We start from the raw sequence: 17,160 nt of genomic DNA, 5'->3' as shown, positions 1-17,160 counted from the left end.
CCTCAGGATTATGTAGCAATCCTGTGACCATAAAAGTGTTTCAAATATTGTGCACTTTCCTTGTGTCCCACACCTTCTCAGTCTTAAATACTGTATTGAATTTGAATCTGACCAGAATTTCTTTGTCCACAACAATTAGATGTGATGTCTTTCCCCCCATCCTTTCCTTTTGCATCAAAAGGAGTAGTATGGCTCTTTCCAAGTGCAAACCTGATGGCCTTTATCCCAATCCTTTCTACCCTTCTTGTAATTTGTTCTTTATCTAAGATCTTCTCTTTTGCATCTTATACCTCTCCCTTTCTATTAGCTTTTTTACTTTAGGCTATATATATTAAATCTCTCTTTTTCTTAAAAAAAAAAATACTTCTTTACTCCTAAGTTACTCCTCTTGGAAATACTGTCTCATCTTTCCTTTTACTGGCATTCTTCTTGAGTGAGTACTTTACATTCAATGCTTCCACTTTACAACTTTTCCATTCCTCATTCTCCAACAATCTGGTTTCCATATTCTACATAAAAGATTCTCTGGAGAATCATCAATGAATTCTCTGTTGTCCTATCTGGTGGTCTTTTCTATTTCCTTTCCCCTTTGTCTCTCTGCAGCATTTGTCATTACTGATTCCCTCCCTCCTCTTTTTGAAACTCTCTTCTCTTCGGGTCCTGTTCCTATACTCTTGTGGTTTTCTTATGAATTTTCTGTCTACACCCTTTTATCCATCTCCCTTAATACTTTAGTTTTAGCGCTCCCTCATGTTTTTCCTGAAGCTTTTTTTTTTTTTTAAAGCATCTCCCTTCTGTAAGGAACTTTATATTCTCATGTCTTCAATTTAGTATGGATGAGTTCTAAATCTACATTTCTAGTTCCCATTTTTCTCCATGTTCCAGTCCCCCATTTCCAACTTCCTGTTGGTTAGTTTTACCCAAATGTCCCACCAGAACCTCAAATTCAACATATTTAAAACAAAACTCATTGTATTTTCCTGCTTCCCTTCTCCAACAAGGATCTAATAAAATTTTGCTTTTTGTATGAGTCTATACTATAATGAAAAATTAGACATTTATGTAAAACTCTTCAGGTGTACATTTGGATAAAATACTTTCATATTTTTAAGCACAGGAATCTTTGCCCAAATTTTCCTATGTTGAAATTATTACCTTTTCAGAAATTAAATCGACTTGACTTTGAAGGCTATGGAATTCTGTGGCTTCCAATTTCAGTAGCTGGTATTTATTTTCTACATTATCAAACTTTTCTGACTGTTGAAATACAAACCTGCAAAAGATAAGAAAACAATAATAATAAGACTGTACACTACACATTTCAAAAAGGACCAATGTTGCATTAAGATTGCAAAACACACTCCAAATCCACAAGATTTGAGTATTATCCCTTTTTAGAGCTGAGGGCCAGTGGGCCTTGAGTTTACTTGCCCAACGTCTCTGAGGCTACAGTGAATAGCTGAGGTAGGATTTGAATTTCTCTGAATCTTCAGCCAGGGCTCTTTTTACAGTACCAAGCTGCCTTTTAGATTTAGAAGAAAATCTGTATTATATGAAGCTGTGAGAAAATCTTATCAGACAGTATAATTATTAAACACAATATTCTTTTAACTGATAACTGAACATTAAATTGAATAGTTAAAAGTGATCATAAAACTTGTAATTTCTAAACTATGAAAATTATTCGATTCAATCAAACTAAACACACATCCAGTTCCTACTTGTGTATAGCATTATACCAAACATTCAGGGAGATACATAGTTTAACTAAAAAAGTCTTATTTAATGTATGGTCTAGGAAGCAGGAATGACACATACAGAAGTAGCTACATAAGAAGCACATGCTACACATTCAACAATGTCCTCAGTGAGATAAAGGCAAAGGTAGGTGGTATACTGGCTGTCTGGGGTGGTTGGAAGGTGGTAACTGTAGCCATGGCAGAAGGTTTTAGTAGCCAGGGATGAATTCTGAGTCAAATTCTGATGGTGCTGCTTAATATCTGTGTGTCATTGAGAAATCCTTTAAACTCCCTGGATTTCAGTTTTCTTCTTTGTAATGGAAAGTTAAACCATTCCACCTCTGACCCTGTGATTGAGTTGGCCTTTAGAGGATGTACAAATTCATCATGGACAAGAGGAGGTGGGGGAAGAAGAGGCAGAATAGGCAGGAAGAAACTATGAAGGATCTAAATGCTGGATGGAATAGGAACCCATTTGAAGTTTTGAGCAGAGAAATACTATCATCTCTTGAAGAGAGAATATCTGGCAGGAGAGTTGGGGATGGTTTGGTGAGTGGAGAGAATGGAAGTCATGTAATAGTAAAAAGAGTTTGTATTAGTGGTGGCCATGGGAATGCAGGAGAGGAAACTAATAGGAGAGATATAATTAAGAGGGTATTATTGAATTCTAGGAGTGTTTATCTGAACACTTAAATTTAGTGATGTAATGAAACAAGAGAGTCTCCAAGTGATTTCTATGAAATCTGATTATCCTACTTAGACTGTACACTTTCTCAAGCTAAAATTTTATTAACATTTCCCTTAGGGTTATCATTTCCTGACTTTTTTTTCTTTTATCCAAGTAATCATACCTAAATATGCAGTGAGGAACAGCTAGATGGTATAATAGACAGAGCACCAAGCCCTGGAGTCGAGGACCTGAGTTCAAAGTGGCCAAAGACACTTAACATTTAACTAGCAGGGGCAGCTAGGTGGTGCAGTAGATAGAGCACCAGCCCTGAACTGAGGACCTGAGTTCAAATATGCCCTCAGACATTTAATATTTCCTAGCTGTGTGACCCTGAGCAAGTCACTTAATTTTAATTACCTTTCAAAAACCAAATACGTAGTGAAAATATATGTCAGAAAGTCAAGATATATTGTATATGTATGTATGTTTGGGCAAAAGCCCAATCTGCCAATCCAAAAGTTAGAGGTTAGATATTACTAATTTTAGCTAGTTAAGAGGGCACAATCCTGTACTGAAATGATCAAATTTCTAGAAATAGTGAACCCTCAACTATTTGGTCACAAGGTTTTTAGGACCCTTGGGCTTCTGGAGTAGTTCGGGGAGGGAGCAAGTGCAAAGTAGTCTCACATAATCTACCAATAATCAACTCAACAAATATGTATTTTTGGTCTTTATATCTTCTTCCTTTCTCCCTTCTTCCCACCTTTCCTTCTTTCTATTTTTTGGAGGATTGGGGGAGGAGGGCTAGGCCTCCCTATCTCATCTAGTCTAAAAATGCAAGGGTCACATATGGGTCTAATCCCAGTACTGTTTCTGATTTAGAATGGTTCACCTTTCCTTAAGCAACCTGATGGGCTCCAAGTGCTCACCACCATATTGACACTAGACTTAAAGCAAAGACTAGATCAGCCTACCCCACGATAGCTCTGAAATCCTCTAACCTCAGCTTCCTCCAGAAACAGGGTTCAAGCTTTTATACCAGACCAGGTCCATCATCTTCATTTTTAACATGTCCTCCCCATATACTCAGTAGGCCATTTCTTGTAACAAAGAATATTTTTTAAAAAATCAGTTCGACATCAGCTGAATCTGACAGAATGCGCAATATTCCACGCCTGCTCTTTCCCACCTCTCCCAAAAAAAAAAAAAAAAAAAGGGGGGGGGGAAACAGATAATGTTTTCTTAACTCTTCTTCAGGGTTTTAAACAAAGTTGAGGAAGCAAAGACCAGAATATTACATTCAACATCTTGTGACTGGTTTGGTGTAAAGATGACAGGAGTCCTCTGAATGTGGATAACATACATACAAATTGCTTGTGTGAAAGTTCAAAATTAATAGGAGATAGAAGAAATGAGAGAAAAGACAACAAGGCAGAAGGGTTAATGATAGTATAGAGCAGGGGATTCCTGGGGGAAGGGAGAGAAAATCATCTGCACTTTAATAGTGTCCTTGAAAGCATAAGACATTTCTTTATCATGTGGCAGGCATCTGACCAGCACTTAACTGAAACTGCTCTCTTCTCCACTTCTCAGACACATCCCCCAATTGGGGGGATTCTCCAAGGTTCCCTCTTCTCCTTCTCTCTCTACACTCACAGTGACCTCATATCAGCTCCAATGTATTTAATTACATTGATGCACATGACACACAGAAATACATTTTCAGTCCCTGTGTCTTCCTTAGTGTGTATTACAGTACCAATTGCTTAGTGGACATTTCAAACTGGATGTTCCAGAGATACACTGAATGCAATAGTTCTAAAACAGAACTCATTATCCCTTCTCCCAAATCCAACCCTCTTCCAAACCTGCCTTATTTTGATGAAAACACCATCATTCTCACCATTTGGGCATTAGTTGAAGTGACATAGAGTTGTACAAAATCATCAATATAATTTTCTCTTCTAGTCCCTGCAGTCGAGTTGCAAGACAAAAACCAAGGTGACTGGTGATCCCAGGATTCAATGGATGATCTTAGTGTCTTTGGAGTCTGACCAAACTGTAAGTTAACACAGTGCCCATTCTGCTGGAAGAAGACTTCACACGCTTGGGGCAGGTACCTCCCAAAGTCACCAATAGATTTCAGTCCTGTTCATTACCCACAATCTGCTTTGGTTTGTCTGCCAAGACAGTTTTACCAGGGTGTGGCCACTGTGGCTACAGCTTCTTGGAGTCATAGGTGAGAATTGGTTGGAAGAAGAACATCCAAGATGGATGAACACCTCTCAGGCAAGCTCTCACACAGGAGGTGTTAGTCCTCCCTGAACATCTCTCTCTTCCTTTACAACTCATCTTAAGCACTGCCTTCTATACGGAGCTTTCCTTGATCCCTCTAACTGCTGGGGCTCTCTATCTTAAACTATATTGTTTTTAATTATATTATCTTTATTCTCTTTAGAATTGTTTTGTATATCTTTATGCATGTATTTTTCACTCCCAGCAGAATGTAAGCACTTTCTCAGTTAGTTTTGCTTCATTCATTCTATTTGAACCCCTGATGTGTAGCATAGTACTTGGCAAAGAGTAGGTGTTTAATACTTATTGACAAGTTTAACTTTACACTGACAAGGAAGAAGTGCAAAAAGATTGAGAGTATATGAACATTTTTATATGCTCTGCAAAAGAGTTTCAAAAGAAAATGCATAGGAATCATTGCAATATATCAGTTCATGTATTCAGTTCATATTAAGACTTGGAAGAACAAGTTATTGAAATTCTTTTTAGATTTTTCAGTATCTTAAAGGTGTGGAGTACTGTTTCTGAAGCCAACAAATCCACTCATAGTAGAATAATTAGACCCATGTTATATGTGAATGGTTCCTCAGTATAAAGTTGTGAGGGCTGCTCTGTTTTTGGTCCAATGATCACTGAAAAACAAAGTATTTTTATAATTAAGTGCTGTTAACCAAACTATATGTTTTAGGAAGAATGGTTTCAGTATTTATAAGTGAATCACAACACAAGCTAGATTACAACTTTGAAAAAGTCAATTAAATTATGGCAGCACTTTTTTCAGAAAATATTTCTGACTAATTTATCCTATGAACACTTTTACAATGTTGTTTACAATGTTTAGTCATGTCTGACTTTATGTATTCATCTGAGGTTTTCTTGGTAAAGGTGCTTGAGTGGTTTGCCATTTCCTTCTCTAGCTCATTTAACCGATAAGAAAACTGAGGTAAACATGGTAAAATGACTTGCCCTGGTCATCTAGCTAATTAGGTGTCTGGGGCCAGATTTGAACTCACATTCTCCTAAATCCAGGCCTGGCACTCTAGCTGCCTTAACTTTAACAATATAGTTTGTTTTAGTCTATTTTGGCAATGCCAGCCAACTCTATTGTTCTGAAAGCTGAATCAAGTTCTACTTTGCTTTACAGTTGAATAAAGATTGTTCTTGCATCTTTCTAAAGCTGCAGGCATCTGTAAAATAAAACTATTCCAGGATGGAAAAATTTCATTGTCCTCAAGCTCACAGACCCCAATCTAATCTATGTCTGACCACCAGAATCAAAACTTAACTGAAATATTCTTCTCCTGCCTGAGAAAGTAGTATGTGCAAATACTTTTAACTTGGTCTTCAGTGTTACCTTACTGATCCTAGTAGGGAATTATTCAGAATATAAAATCCAATTACAGAAAAGATTTTCTGAAGAATTTTTGTCCCTTTATTATGCAGAGCATAATAAAGATGCAATTACAATTCTATTTGTGCTTGTAATTCAGTTCAAAATCCAACAATGGGATGAATTTGAAGAACAATGTGGTTTGATGTCATGTCAGCAGAAACTGCGGGGTAAAAGTAATCTTCATCCACATCTCTAGTCACATAATTATTGTATGTTAGGGACTTCAAAGAATCTTAGAGCTTTAGTTCAGTCCTCTCATTTTATAAGTTAAGAAATCGATTTACTCAAGATTATATTGCTACCAAGAAAAGTTGAATGAAAAAACAAGTATGTTTGTACTGAGAAAGAGAGGATTTGTACTGAGAAAGAGAGGATTTCAGAGGGTCATGACATCTTCAAGTACATGAAGGGCTATCATATGAAAGACGGGACAGACTTGTTCAGCATGTTCCTAGAGGGGAGAACTAGGAGCAAAGGGTGAAAGACAATGAGAGGCAGACACTGATTTAAACTTCCTAATAATTACAGCGGGCCTGCTTCAAGAATTGATAAGATTTCCTTGGCTGGCGATTGTTAAGCAGAGGTTGGTAAGGGTTTAACAAGGGGTCTTCCCAAGTTCTTTCTAATTCTGTGATTTGAAGAAAACTTCCAGAAGCTAAGATTCAGATGCTAATTTCCTAGTTCCATGCTCTTTTCATAACACGAGAAAGTCCAACACTAATCTTCTGAAGTATATTTCATACTATTTCCCCTCATGGATTTTGTTTCTGTCCTTTCTCTGAATTCTATTTGCCACTGTTGCTGCTCTTCTCTGAGGTTCGAATGTAAACCATTTCTGATCACTTGAAATCTTAACAGAATTCAGGTCCCATCTTTTCTAGGAAGCCCTAAAATTTTCCAGTTGGAAGTCATCTCTCTTTCTACTCTTTAATTATATACACTCATCAGATTCTGATTGAAGGTAGGGAGCTAGGTAACATTGCAGGGGACACAGGGTTGGCCTAGAGTCAGGAGAGATTTAAGTTCAAATTTTGCCAAAGGGCAAATCATTTAACTTGTTTGCCTCAGTTTCCTAATTATAAATAGGATAATCATTGTATCTATCTTTCAGGGTTGGTTTGAGGATCCAAAGTCTAACTGGATTAGCACACAACAGTAAAGAAAAAGGATCGGATATGAAGTCAGAGTCATGCCTTGCCAATTACTACCTGTGTGATCGTGGGTACATTTCTTCACCTATTTTAGTGTCACCTTCCTTATCCATAAAATGAGCACGGTAGATTCTGTGATCTTTGCCTAGCATATGATAGGTGCTTAACTATAGATGATTGTTGAATATCTAATAATCTACTATCTTCTGAGTTAAGCCCCACAGCCCCAAACATCCTAGCAATGAGTTCTTGAAATACTGAAGGACAATTCTTGTTCATGTTCTAAGGACAAAGTTTACTCAGATGATCTATAAATGAGGGTGGCAAATAAGGAACTAACTGTGGGTCTATTGTGTTAGTGGTAAAGACAAAGTATCTTGAATAATGGTTACTCTATCAGGGATCAGTTTAAGGAGGGGAGTCTTCATGAACTTTATGTTAAGGCAGGGCAGGTTAAGTCATATTTTACTATTTTAGGCAAGAAAAAAAAGAACATTATCAAGGAAAAAATGTAATGGTGGAGACTGCTATTGTAAGCACTATTACTATAAGTGATAATTATTCAATGGAAATAACTGTCAGTAAGACTGTATGAGCACCATGCTATGTCTAATTACAAGCAGAAAGCAAGCCATAATCTCTGTTGCCATGTGTTCTATATCGAGGTACCGATGATATTGATAATGCTATTATGATTTTCAGGGAGGGGGGCAAATTTTAATTATTTTCTGCAGCAGACCAGGAGAAACAGTCAAGAGTAAGGGTAAACCATCATTCTCTACATGCAACCTATACTAGAAGATTGGGAAGTTTTTATATTCTTTGCCGTCAGTAGAAAGAAGAAAATGAACAAGAATAACTTTCATAACTTGTTAAAAAAAGTTTCTACTCCAAAGTCATTCAATTGTATATCTCATATACCTTCAATCACCAAGAACTGGTAAAAAATTATAGTTAGTAGATTCTTTTCAAGAAGGTAGAAAAGGGTATTATACATTTTGGAAAGACTTTCATCAAAATAGTTAAAAAAAAAAAAAAAGTGTCAGAACCGCCCTTCCTCTTCAGAAAGACCTCCTGAAGGGATTACAGATGGTTAAGATTTCATCACACAAGTAACTGCAAGAGAAAGCTGCCCTGCTGCATGAGGGAACGTGGTAGGAAGAGAGAAGTAATGTGGCTCTTAGTTAAAAAATGATTCTTGATGCTGCCTAACCTAGAACAAGCCATCACGTACTAGTGCCTTATTTGGCAATTGTTAATGCTGTAAAGTTACCCATGTATATATCCTGTAAATAAAAGGCTATTAAATAAAAAAAACAAAACCAAAAACAAACTAGTGCCTTAAAGAGGGCAAAGATATAGTATGAAGAATGAGAAAAAAATTTAAAGTTCTTTAAGAAAAGAAAAATAACATTTTCAGAGCTAAATTAGACACTTCTCAATTTTCTGCTGTGGAGAGCTCAATTGAGATAAGCTTCATTTCTGGATAAGACCTGATATGAGTCTACAGCAATTCATGAATTTGTTTACAATATGTGGAGAGGTTACCATGTACATTAGTAGGAGGGAGGGAGGAAATCAAAGATGTTTAAGATATTAAAGTTAAATTTATTCCAGTATTAATTCAAGAAACTAGTAAACCCTTGCTATAGAATGCTAATTATAGATCATAACTGGCCTATTTTATGCCTTCCAACTCTCTTTATTGTTCAGAAAACTCAACTTCTTGAGAGACAGACAACACATTAATAGTCTCAAAATGGGGTTGGCTACTGAATTAAATGGCATGAATTAGTGTCACCAGTACCAATTAGTGGCATGAATTAAATTTAAGTCAATTTGGCAAGCATTAAACACCTTCCATGTGCCAGGGAAGGAAGGCTAAAATAGTATCAGCTTATAAGGGTCTTAAATTATATTTAAGTATATACAAGTAGGTGGTTGGGAATCTCAGGAGTGATATTATTGGTATAGCTCCAGTGTGTATTATTCCTTTCTTTTTTTTCCCCTTGAGGCAATTGGTGATAAATGATTTGCTCAAGGTCCTACAGCTAGGAAGTGTTAAGTGTCTGAGGACACATTTGAGAATTCAAATGTTCAAAGTCAGGTCCTCCTGACTTCAGGGTTGGTGCTCTATCCACTGGGCCACCTAGCTGCCCCATCCAGTGTATTATTGAGGCAACAAAGAAAATTCTTTGTTACATGATAAAACGGGCCAAAGCAACATTGGCAAATATTTTCCAAATATTTAGTTTTTAGACAAAGGTGTGGACTGGACTTGTGACTTTAATGGCACAGGGAACTTTACCAATGCTAGTTGTCACCTTCTCTGGGAGCTGTCTATGGCAATGGTGTCAAACTCAAATGGAAACATGAGCCACTAAACCGTGTGTATAGATACCCATGGGTCTCATCTTAATGTAGAAAACCACATGTTAATATTATCTAAGTTTCACCCTATTTTTATTTATTTTGTTAAATATTTCCCAATTATATTTTGGTCTGGCTTGGGCCATATTCAGGAGAGTTGTGGACCACGTATTTGATGGTAATACAGCTGACATGTGGGACCTGAACCCATTTTCTGATCTTAAAAACCAATTTTCCATTCACTATATTTGAAAGATATAAAGTTTATTTTAATGTAACTTTTTTGTCTTAAGATGCTGTCAAAATGAAATTTTTTATTGAAAAAAATATTTTTTTAATATTCAGTCTCTTTAAATATTTTCCTTTGATTTTGTTATCTTTTATTCCACAGTCAATATAAAGTTTTCCACTAGGCAAAACTGTTGGGGCCATTTAATCCAATCTCTACCTGAATAAGAATCCTTTCTCCAGTATTCCTGATAATTAAAATCTGGTCCTTGCTTGAAGACTTTCAGAGAGGGGAAACAACTGCTTCATAAAGAAACCAATTCTATCCTGGGATGTTTCTGATTGTTGCAAAGTTTTTTCTTTACACAGAGCTGAAATTTCCACACTTTTACCTATCACTTGTAGTTCTGATCTCTTAACACACACCAAGCAGAGCAATCTGAATGTTCCTTCCATAATGACAGATCTTCAAATACTTGAATATAGCTTTGTTTCCACATAGCCTCAGTTCTTCTCTCACCCCAACATCTCTAATTCTTTCTATTGTTATATTTTTGCATGGCATGGTCTCTGGTCCTCTAACTATTCTGGTTATTCTCAACTGGCCATTTTTCAGCTTGTCATTGTCTTACACAATCTACCAGATGTGCCAGACATCATCAGACATTTCAAAAACCCTCAAAGGCCAACTAAATCAACTCATAACTCCATTTTAGAAAGGGTCTCCATTCTGAAATTGTATTTCTTACAGAGCAGCTACAAGCCTGGGCACATGTTCCATCAGGAAGGGAAATAGGATAGCTAATGAAACTCGTTTTGAGAAGTCACCTGTACAGTGTTTTAATTTATGTCATGGGTATGAAAGCAAAATCACTAAACTTGATGCCATAGAAGGCATTATGTGATTCCTTATAAACATATCTGCAAACTTAGCAAAAAAACAAAACAAAACCAAAAACGTATAAAAGACTATCTCCTTGTAATTAAAAATAATAAGACTATGCTTGGCAAAACCTTTATGGGCAGATGGGATTTACACCCACATTTAAAAAATATCTCATTTATTCCAGCAATAAATCTTTCAGGAAAAGTTGAGTTTAAATAAAATCTTCCTAAGGAATTCAGCAATTTCGAAAGTCATCCTGTCTCTCTTTTTGGCATGGTCTTGACTATGAACTCTTGAAGGCCATTCACCAGAATGTCAGCTGAAGTCCTTGTGGTAAATTAAATTGTCTGTTCTCTGAGGACCAATATAGCTAAGTCTGAAGATCCTCATCACCAGGCTGGCCATAGCAACTCTTTATTAAGTCAGAGAGTAGTTGCGATGTACAATGTAAGGAGTTATATTGCTGATAAAATCACAGAGCTTTGAAATATGGAGTGTAGCATGTTTGTCTACAGTAGGCACAACCTGGTAAATCTCTAAGAATAAATAGATCCTTTTAAATATATTTATTTGTCTTTGCACTTGAGTTTTCTATTGGGGTTTCCTGTACAAATGAAATTTATTTGACAGAGTAGGACTTTGTGAAGTCATAAAACTAAATATGAGCTTTCAATTAAGAATGTATTTTTGGGGAACTCTAGATCACAAGAGATAATAAGCAGCATCAGATTTTACTGAAGAAGATGCTAAATCTTTCAAATTACTGAGCTCCAATGGCAACTCACTATGCTGAAGATGTTAATGTATGGTAAAGGGATGGCAATCTATTTTCTGTAATAGGAATGGCTGCATTTTATGTTCCTGTATGAAAATCAAATATTCTATATAGAAAAAAATAAAAGGTTATTTAATAATGGGTTATCTTGCCTAAATGGAATATAGAAACAAAGTCAGGCATCATAATAAAAATTTAATTCCTTCACTTGACAAGCATTAAGTATTTGTTGTAAGTTTTAAATACACTGTGCTAAATATAGCAGAAAACAAAGATGGATATGATTTCTGACCTCAATTAACTAACTACCTGGGATAACACAACAAAAATCTCTATGCCCCCTCCCCCTCCCTCAGTAATTTAAGGATCCATGATTTTGTAGGTAGGGGCACTCCCTTTGGAGTGCCTTAGTTGGCATTAATGCCAACTGGAGAACAAATGCACAAATAAATACAATGTACATTACCTAAATACATTAGCACACTTACTTTCAAAAAGTATAACTTCAAAGTTATAATAATATTATAATTCATATAATAATAAATTCCAGAAAGAAAACAGTTTAAAATAAAAATTAATAATAAAATTAATGAAAATTATTTTATACCTGATGACCTCAAAGCTCCTGTCTTACTCTAAATTCTCCCAAAACCCAGGATGTAATGAAGTCACTTTATTCAGAAGATAGGGTAAGAGTTTTACTATTTAAAGAATCACATGAAATAAATGTAAGAAAAGACTTGGAAAAACCAACCAATAAAATAATAACAATTTTATAGTTATTCCAGCAGTTAGCACAGTGTTTGGCACATAAAAATAATAATAACAAGCATTTACATAGGGTTTGCAATGTGCTTTACAAATATTCCGTTTTATCTTCCCAACAAATCTAGGAGGTATGTGCTATTATTAGCTCCATCTCATAAATGAGGAAACTGAGGTAGGCAGAAATTCAGTGGACATGCTTAGGATAAGACAACTAAGCTAGTGTGTAAAGATTTAATTGAACTTGACAGTCAAGTCAAATCAAACATACGTTAAGCACTTGATATATTTCCTAAAATTTCATTTATCTTCACTAACTGAAAAAAAACAAAACAGAAAGAGCATTTGAATTTGTTTAAAAAAGCAAAGGCTGATGATTGATTTTTTTTTAACTTTTAGGTTCACCACAGAAAAAAGTTGGAAAATTCAACAAAATATGTCTACTTTTATCAAGATCTGCATAAATCCTATTAACAGACTTTGACATAAGCAGTAGTGTTTGCAGATAAAAAGACAACAATTTTTGTATAAGCTATTAAAAAATTATATAAACCTCTCCAAATTGAGTAAAGGGTAAGGTGATCGATAGCAAACATTTTGCTCTATGTGTCTCAGAGAATTGTCATGAGGAAAGTACTTTCTCAACCTAAAATTATTACAAAATTTATCATATATAATATGTGACATGTTATCATGTATTATCATTGTTCAGGAGCTTAACTCTCCAGATGAGATAGAGAAACCTGCCACATTCAAAGATAAAGTGTGAGACTTAGCTCTTCACAGCAACACATTGATCTAAGACAGTTCTTATAGACTTGGAATGGAAAATGCCATTTGCATCCAGAGAGAACTGTGGAGGCTGAATTAAGATCTAAGCATACTATATTCATCTTTTTTTTTTTTTTTTTTGGTTTGCTTTTTTCTTCCTCATGGTTTTTTCCCTTTTGTTCTGATTTCTTTCACAACATGAAATATGGAAATATGTTAAAGTATTGTACATATAAAATATATATCAGATTGCTTGTCATTTTGGGTAGGGGAAGCTAAAGGAGGGAGAAAAAAATTTGGAATTCAAAATCTTACAAAAATGAATACTGAATCTTTACATGTAATTGGAAGTGTAATTCAAATATAGCTGGAAAATACTATAAAAAAGAAAATTAGTTGCAAAAAAAGGTAAAGTATGAAACCACAAAGAAAAAAAAAAAGCTGGCTTGTATCAATTTGGGGATGTGTGTGGCACTGTGAACAGTGGCCTGTAATAATAAAGTGAAAAGGCGCTATACACTGTTCTCTCTTCTGTTACTTTCAATGACCTCATTAGTTTTTGAGGATTCAATCACTATTTTTCTGCAGCTGATTCCTAAATCTATTTAGCCTCATCTATCTTTTGAATTTCAGTTTTGTATACTAACTGTTAGACATCTCTACTTGCATGCCCTATAGTCATTTCAAATTCATTATGTCTGAAAAAGAATTCACTATTTTTCTCCTAAATCTAATTCCTTCTCTTAACTCTCTTATTTCTGTTTTTTCCCTCTGTTAATTTATTTTTATTTTCAGTTCCAAATTCTATTCCTCTATCTGCCCCCCAACCCATTGAGAAATCAAAAAAAATGCAATATCTACTTTATATATGAAGTCATGCAAAACATATTTCCATATCAGCCATTTGTGGGGGGAAAAGCAAGAAGAATAAAGAGAAAAATCAATATTCTTCAAAATACACCCAGTTTATTAATTATCTCTATGGATATGGACAGAATTTTTCATCATGTGTCCTTTGGAGTTTTTGTGGATCATTGTATGGATCAGAAACACTAAATTTTTCATAGTTAATTTATTATTACATAATTGCTGGTACTGTGAACAAAGTGTTCCTAGTTCTACTCATTTCACTTTACATCAGTTTGCTTAGGTCTTCTTCCTAGATTTTTCTAAACTATCATGACATTTCTTATAGCACAATAGTATCTTAACACAACCATACATCACAACTTATTTAGCCATTCCCCAATTGATGGACATCCCCTCAGTTTTCAACTCCTTGACATCACAAAAGAGCTGCTCTATTTTTGTAAATATAAGTCCCTTTTCCTTTTTCTTCAATCTCTTTTGAAATACACACCTAGTAGTGTCATTGCTGTAGGTCAAAGGGTATGCATAATTGGATAGTCCTTTGGGCATAGTTCTAAATTGTTCTCCAGAATGGTCAGTCCAGTTTACAGCTCTATCTACAGTGCATTAGTGCCCCTAATTCTTGTTTCTGTGGGCATATTCATCCAGGTTTACAACCTAAAAGTCCCCTTCATGTTTCATCCAAATCAGTTGTGCCTCAACATTATTCACATCTTTTACTTTCTTTCCAATAACATCCTTAGATAAGAAAAGAATTTGGACTGGTCACACATGACTCTACTTCTTTGCATTCTTTCTCTCTACCATGCAGCAAAATAGCACCATAGTATACAGAGAGTTGGACCTCGAGTCAGCTCTGTGATCCTGAGTAAGATATATAACCTCTATCTGCCTCAGTTTCCTTACCTTTAAAATACAGATAATAATAGCACCTGCCTTACAGGGTTGTGAAGATTAAATGAGATGTTTGTAAAGTGCTTTATGAACTTTAAAATCCTTTATACGCATACCTCAGGAATATTGTGGGCTTGAATCCAGACCACTGAAATAAAGTGAGCATCACAATGAAGCTAGTCACATAAATTTTGACAGTATAAATATATATATATATGCACAAGTTATGTTTATACTACACTGTAGTCTATTAAGTATGCAATAGTATATGTCTAAAAATGTATATACCTTAGTTAAAAAATACCCTACTGCTTAAAAATGCTAGCTATCATCTGAGCCTTCAGTGAGCTTTAACTTTTTTTTGCTGCTGGAGGCTCTTGGTTTGATGCTGATGATGCTTGAAGAATGAGAAGGCGATGGCAGTTTCTTAAAATATGACAAAAACGATCTTTGCCCTTAATACTGACTCTTCTCCCCACATGAATCCAAGAAATGTTTGTAAGGTTATTCATTGGCCTAATTTCAATATTGTTATGTTGCAGAGACTAGGGAGGTCAGAGAAGAGAGAGACAAGGGGATAGCTGTGGTGGCGCAATGAGAACACATGTTTATCAAAGAAGTCTGATGTGTTACATGGCATGATTAGTGTTGTCCCAAAACAATTACAACAGTGACATCAAAGATCACTGATCACCTATTGCCATAACAGATAAGATAATACTATAAATGTCTGAAATATTGCAATTACTAAAATGTGACAAAGAGACATGCCGAAAGCATGTGATGTTAAAAAAAGAACGTCAACACTTACTAAATTCAGGGTTGCCACAAATGTTCAATATGTAAAAAATGCGATACCTGGAAAGTGCAATAAAATGAGGTATGCCTGTACAAATACTAGTTACCATTATTATCTAGAGTATTGCAATAACTTCCGAAATATCGTTCTTGTATTTGGCCTCCCCACTATCTAATCTATTTCCTACAAAAACCTCCAAAAGAAGCTTCCTCAAACACAGGTTTAATCCTTCCCTTGTGCAAGAGGCTTCAATAGTTCCCTATTGCCACTAGGATAAAATACAAATGGCCTTCACAAGTTGGCTCCAGTCAATCTTTGGAGGCTGTGATTACACATTACTACCTGTCATTTGCCAACCAGCCAAACTAGCTGATTTCCCTTCTCCAGATGTGATTTTTCTAGTCCCTTTGTACAGACCCACTCGAGGCTTGCAATGCTCTCCAATCTCACTTCTGCCTATTGCAATCCCCAGCTTCATTCAAGACTTGGTCTTCAAGATGCTTTTTCTGATTCTTCTACTTTTCTCATCCCTGTCATTTAAAATTTCCTAAATATCCTTATATATCTTCATGATAACATGTAAACCCTTGGAAGGCAGGAATGGTCTCATTTTTGTCTTTCAATCTCCAGCTCCTAGCAGAGTAACTGGTACATAATAGGCCCTTAACAAAAGTCTGGCATAGTGGGTGAAGAGCTGGCTTTAGGGCCTGCAAGACCAGGGTCCTGCTTCTGTCGCAAATTGACTGGCAGGCCTGGGGCAGGTGACTTAACCTTAGTGAAACCTAGCTTGTGAAACCTAGGAAATGAGAACAGGTGTTGATCTGTGCTAATAGATAAAGTCTTACCAGGAAGACTTGAAATCACAGCCATGAAATCACAGGCCTGATGAAAAACAAAAACAACAACAAAAAAACAGAAAACAAAGAAATAAAAAACCCCAAAGAAAAGCAAAGCTTGCTGACTGGCATTTGGGGCCAAATATAGCTAAAGTCCATGGCAGTATGTACAGTTGTGGACCACATGATTCTTCAAGCAGAAGTGGGATAAGTACTTGTTGGGTGTGGTCTACTGGGGATTTCTTTTCTGAAGGTCTTTGACTAAGGTCTGCAGAAATTTCTTTTTACTCTGAAATTCTGTGATTCTGTGGTCATGGATATAGCTAGAAAGAACTTTAGACCAACCAGTGTTAATTCCCTCTTTTTAAAAATGAAGAAACTTAGGCTCAGAAATGTAAAGTGACTGATCCAAGGTCACACATGAAATGTCAAAGTGAATTCTGAAACTGGGCCTTCTCACTCTAGAACCAGGTACTCTTTCCCCTCTGTAAAGAGGAGGCACATCTAGAACAGCCAAGTCAGACTAGTTAAGTATCAACTATGTGCTCTGCATTGTGCTAAGTATTGGGAATACAAAGGCAGACAAAAAAAAAAAAAAAAAAAAGGCCTTGTCCTCAAGAGGCTCACAATCGAAGGGGGAAAAGTAAAAAATGTAGACAACCATGTATACCTAAAATCTATCTATGTATTTATCTATTGATAGATATATTGGATCACC

General features: G+C 35.7%; 1 protein-coding gene across 3 annotated transcripts in view; it reads right to left on the bottom strand.

Moving 5' to 3' along the window:
- Positions 1 to 17,160, bottom strand: part of IKBIP (IKBKB interacting protein) — a 31,593-nt gene that overhangs the window by 11,231 nt on the left and 3,202 nt on the right. For all 3 annotated transcript variants that reach the window (XM_031938539.1, XM_031938537.1, XM_031938538.1), the window contains one exon: positions 1,156 to 1,273. In XM_031938539.1, the coding sequence (XP_031794399.1) occupies positions 1,156 to 1,273 (118 nt within the window). The remainder of the gene's footprint in view (positions 1 to 1,155; positions 1,274 to 17,160) is intronic.

This window comes from Sarcophilus harrisii, chromosome 5 (assembly GCF_902635505.1).
Source record: "Sarcophilus harrisii chromosome 5, mSarHar1.11, whole genome shotgun sequence".
Lineage (NCBI taxonomy): Eukaryota > Metazoa > Chordata > Mammalia > Dasyuromorphia > Dasyuridae > Sarcophilus > Sarcophilus harrisii.
The sequence above is the reverse complement of the archived record's forward strand: the minus strand, read 5'-3'. Positions and strand labels throughout refer to the sequence as shown.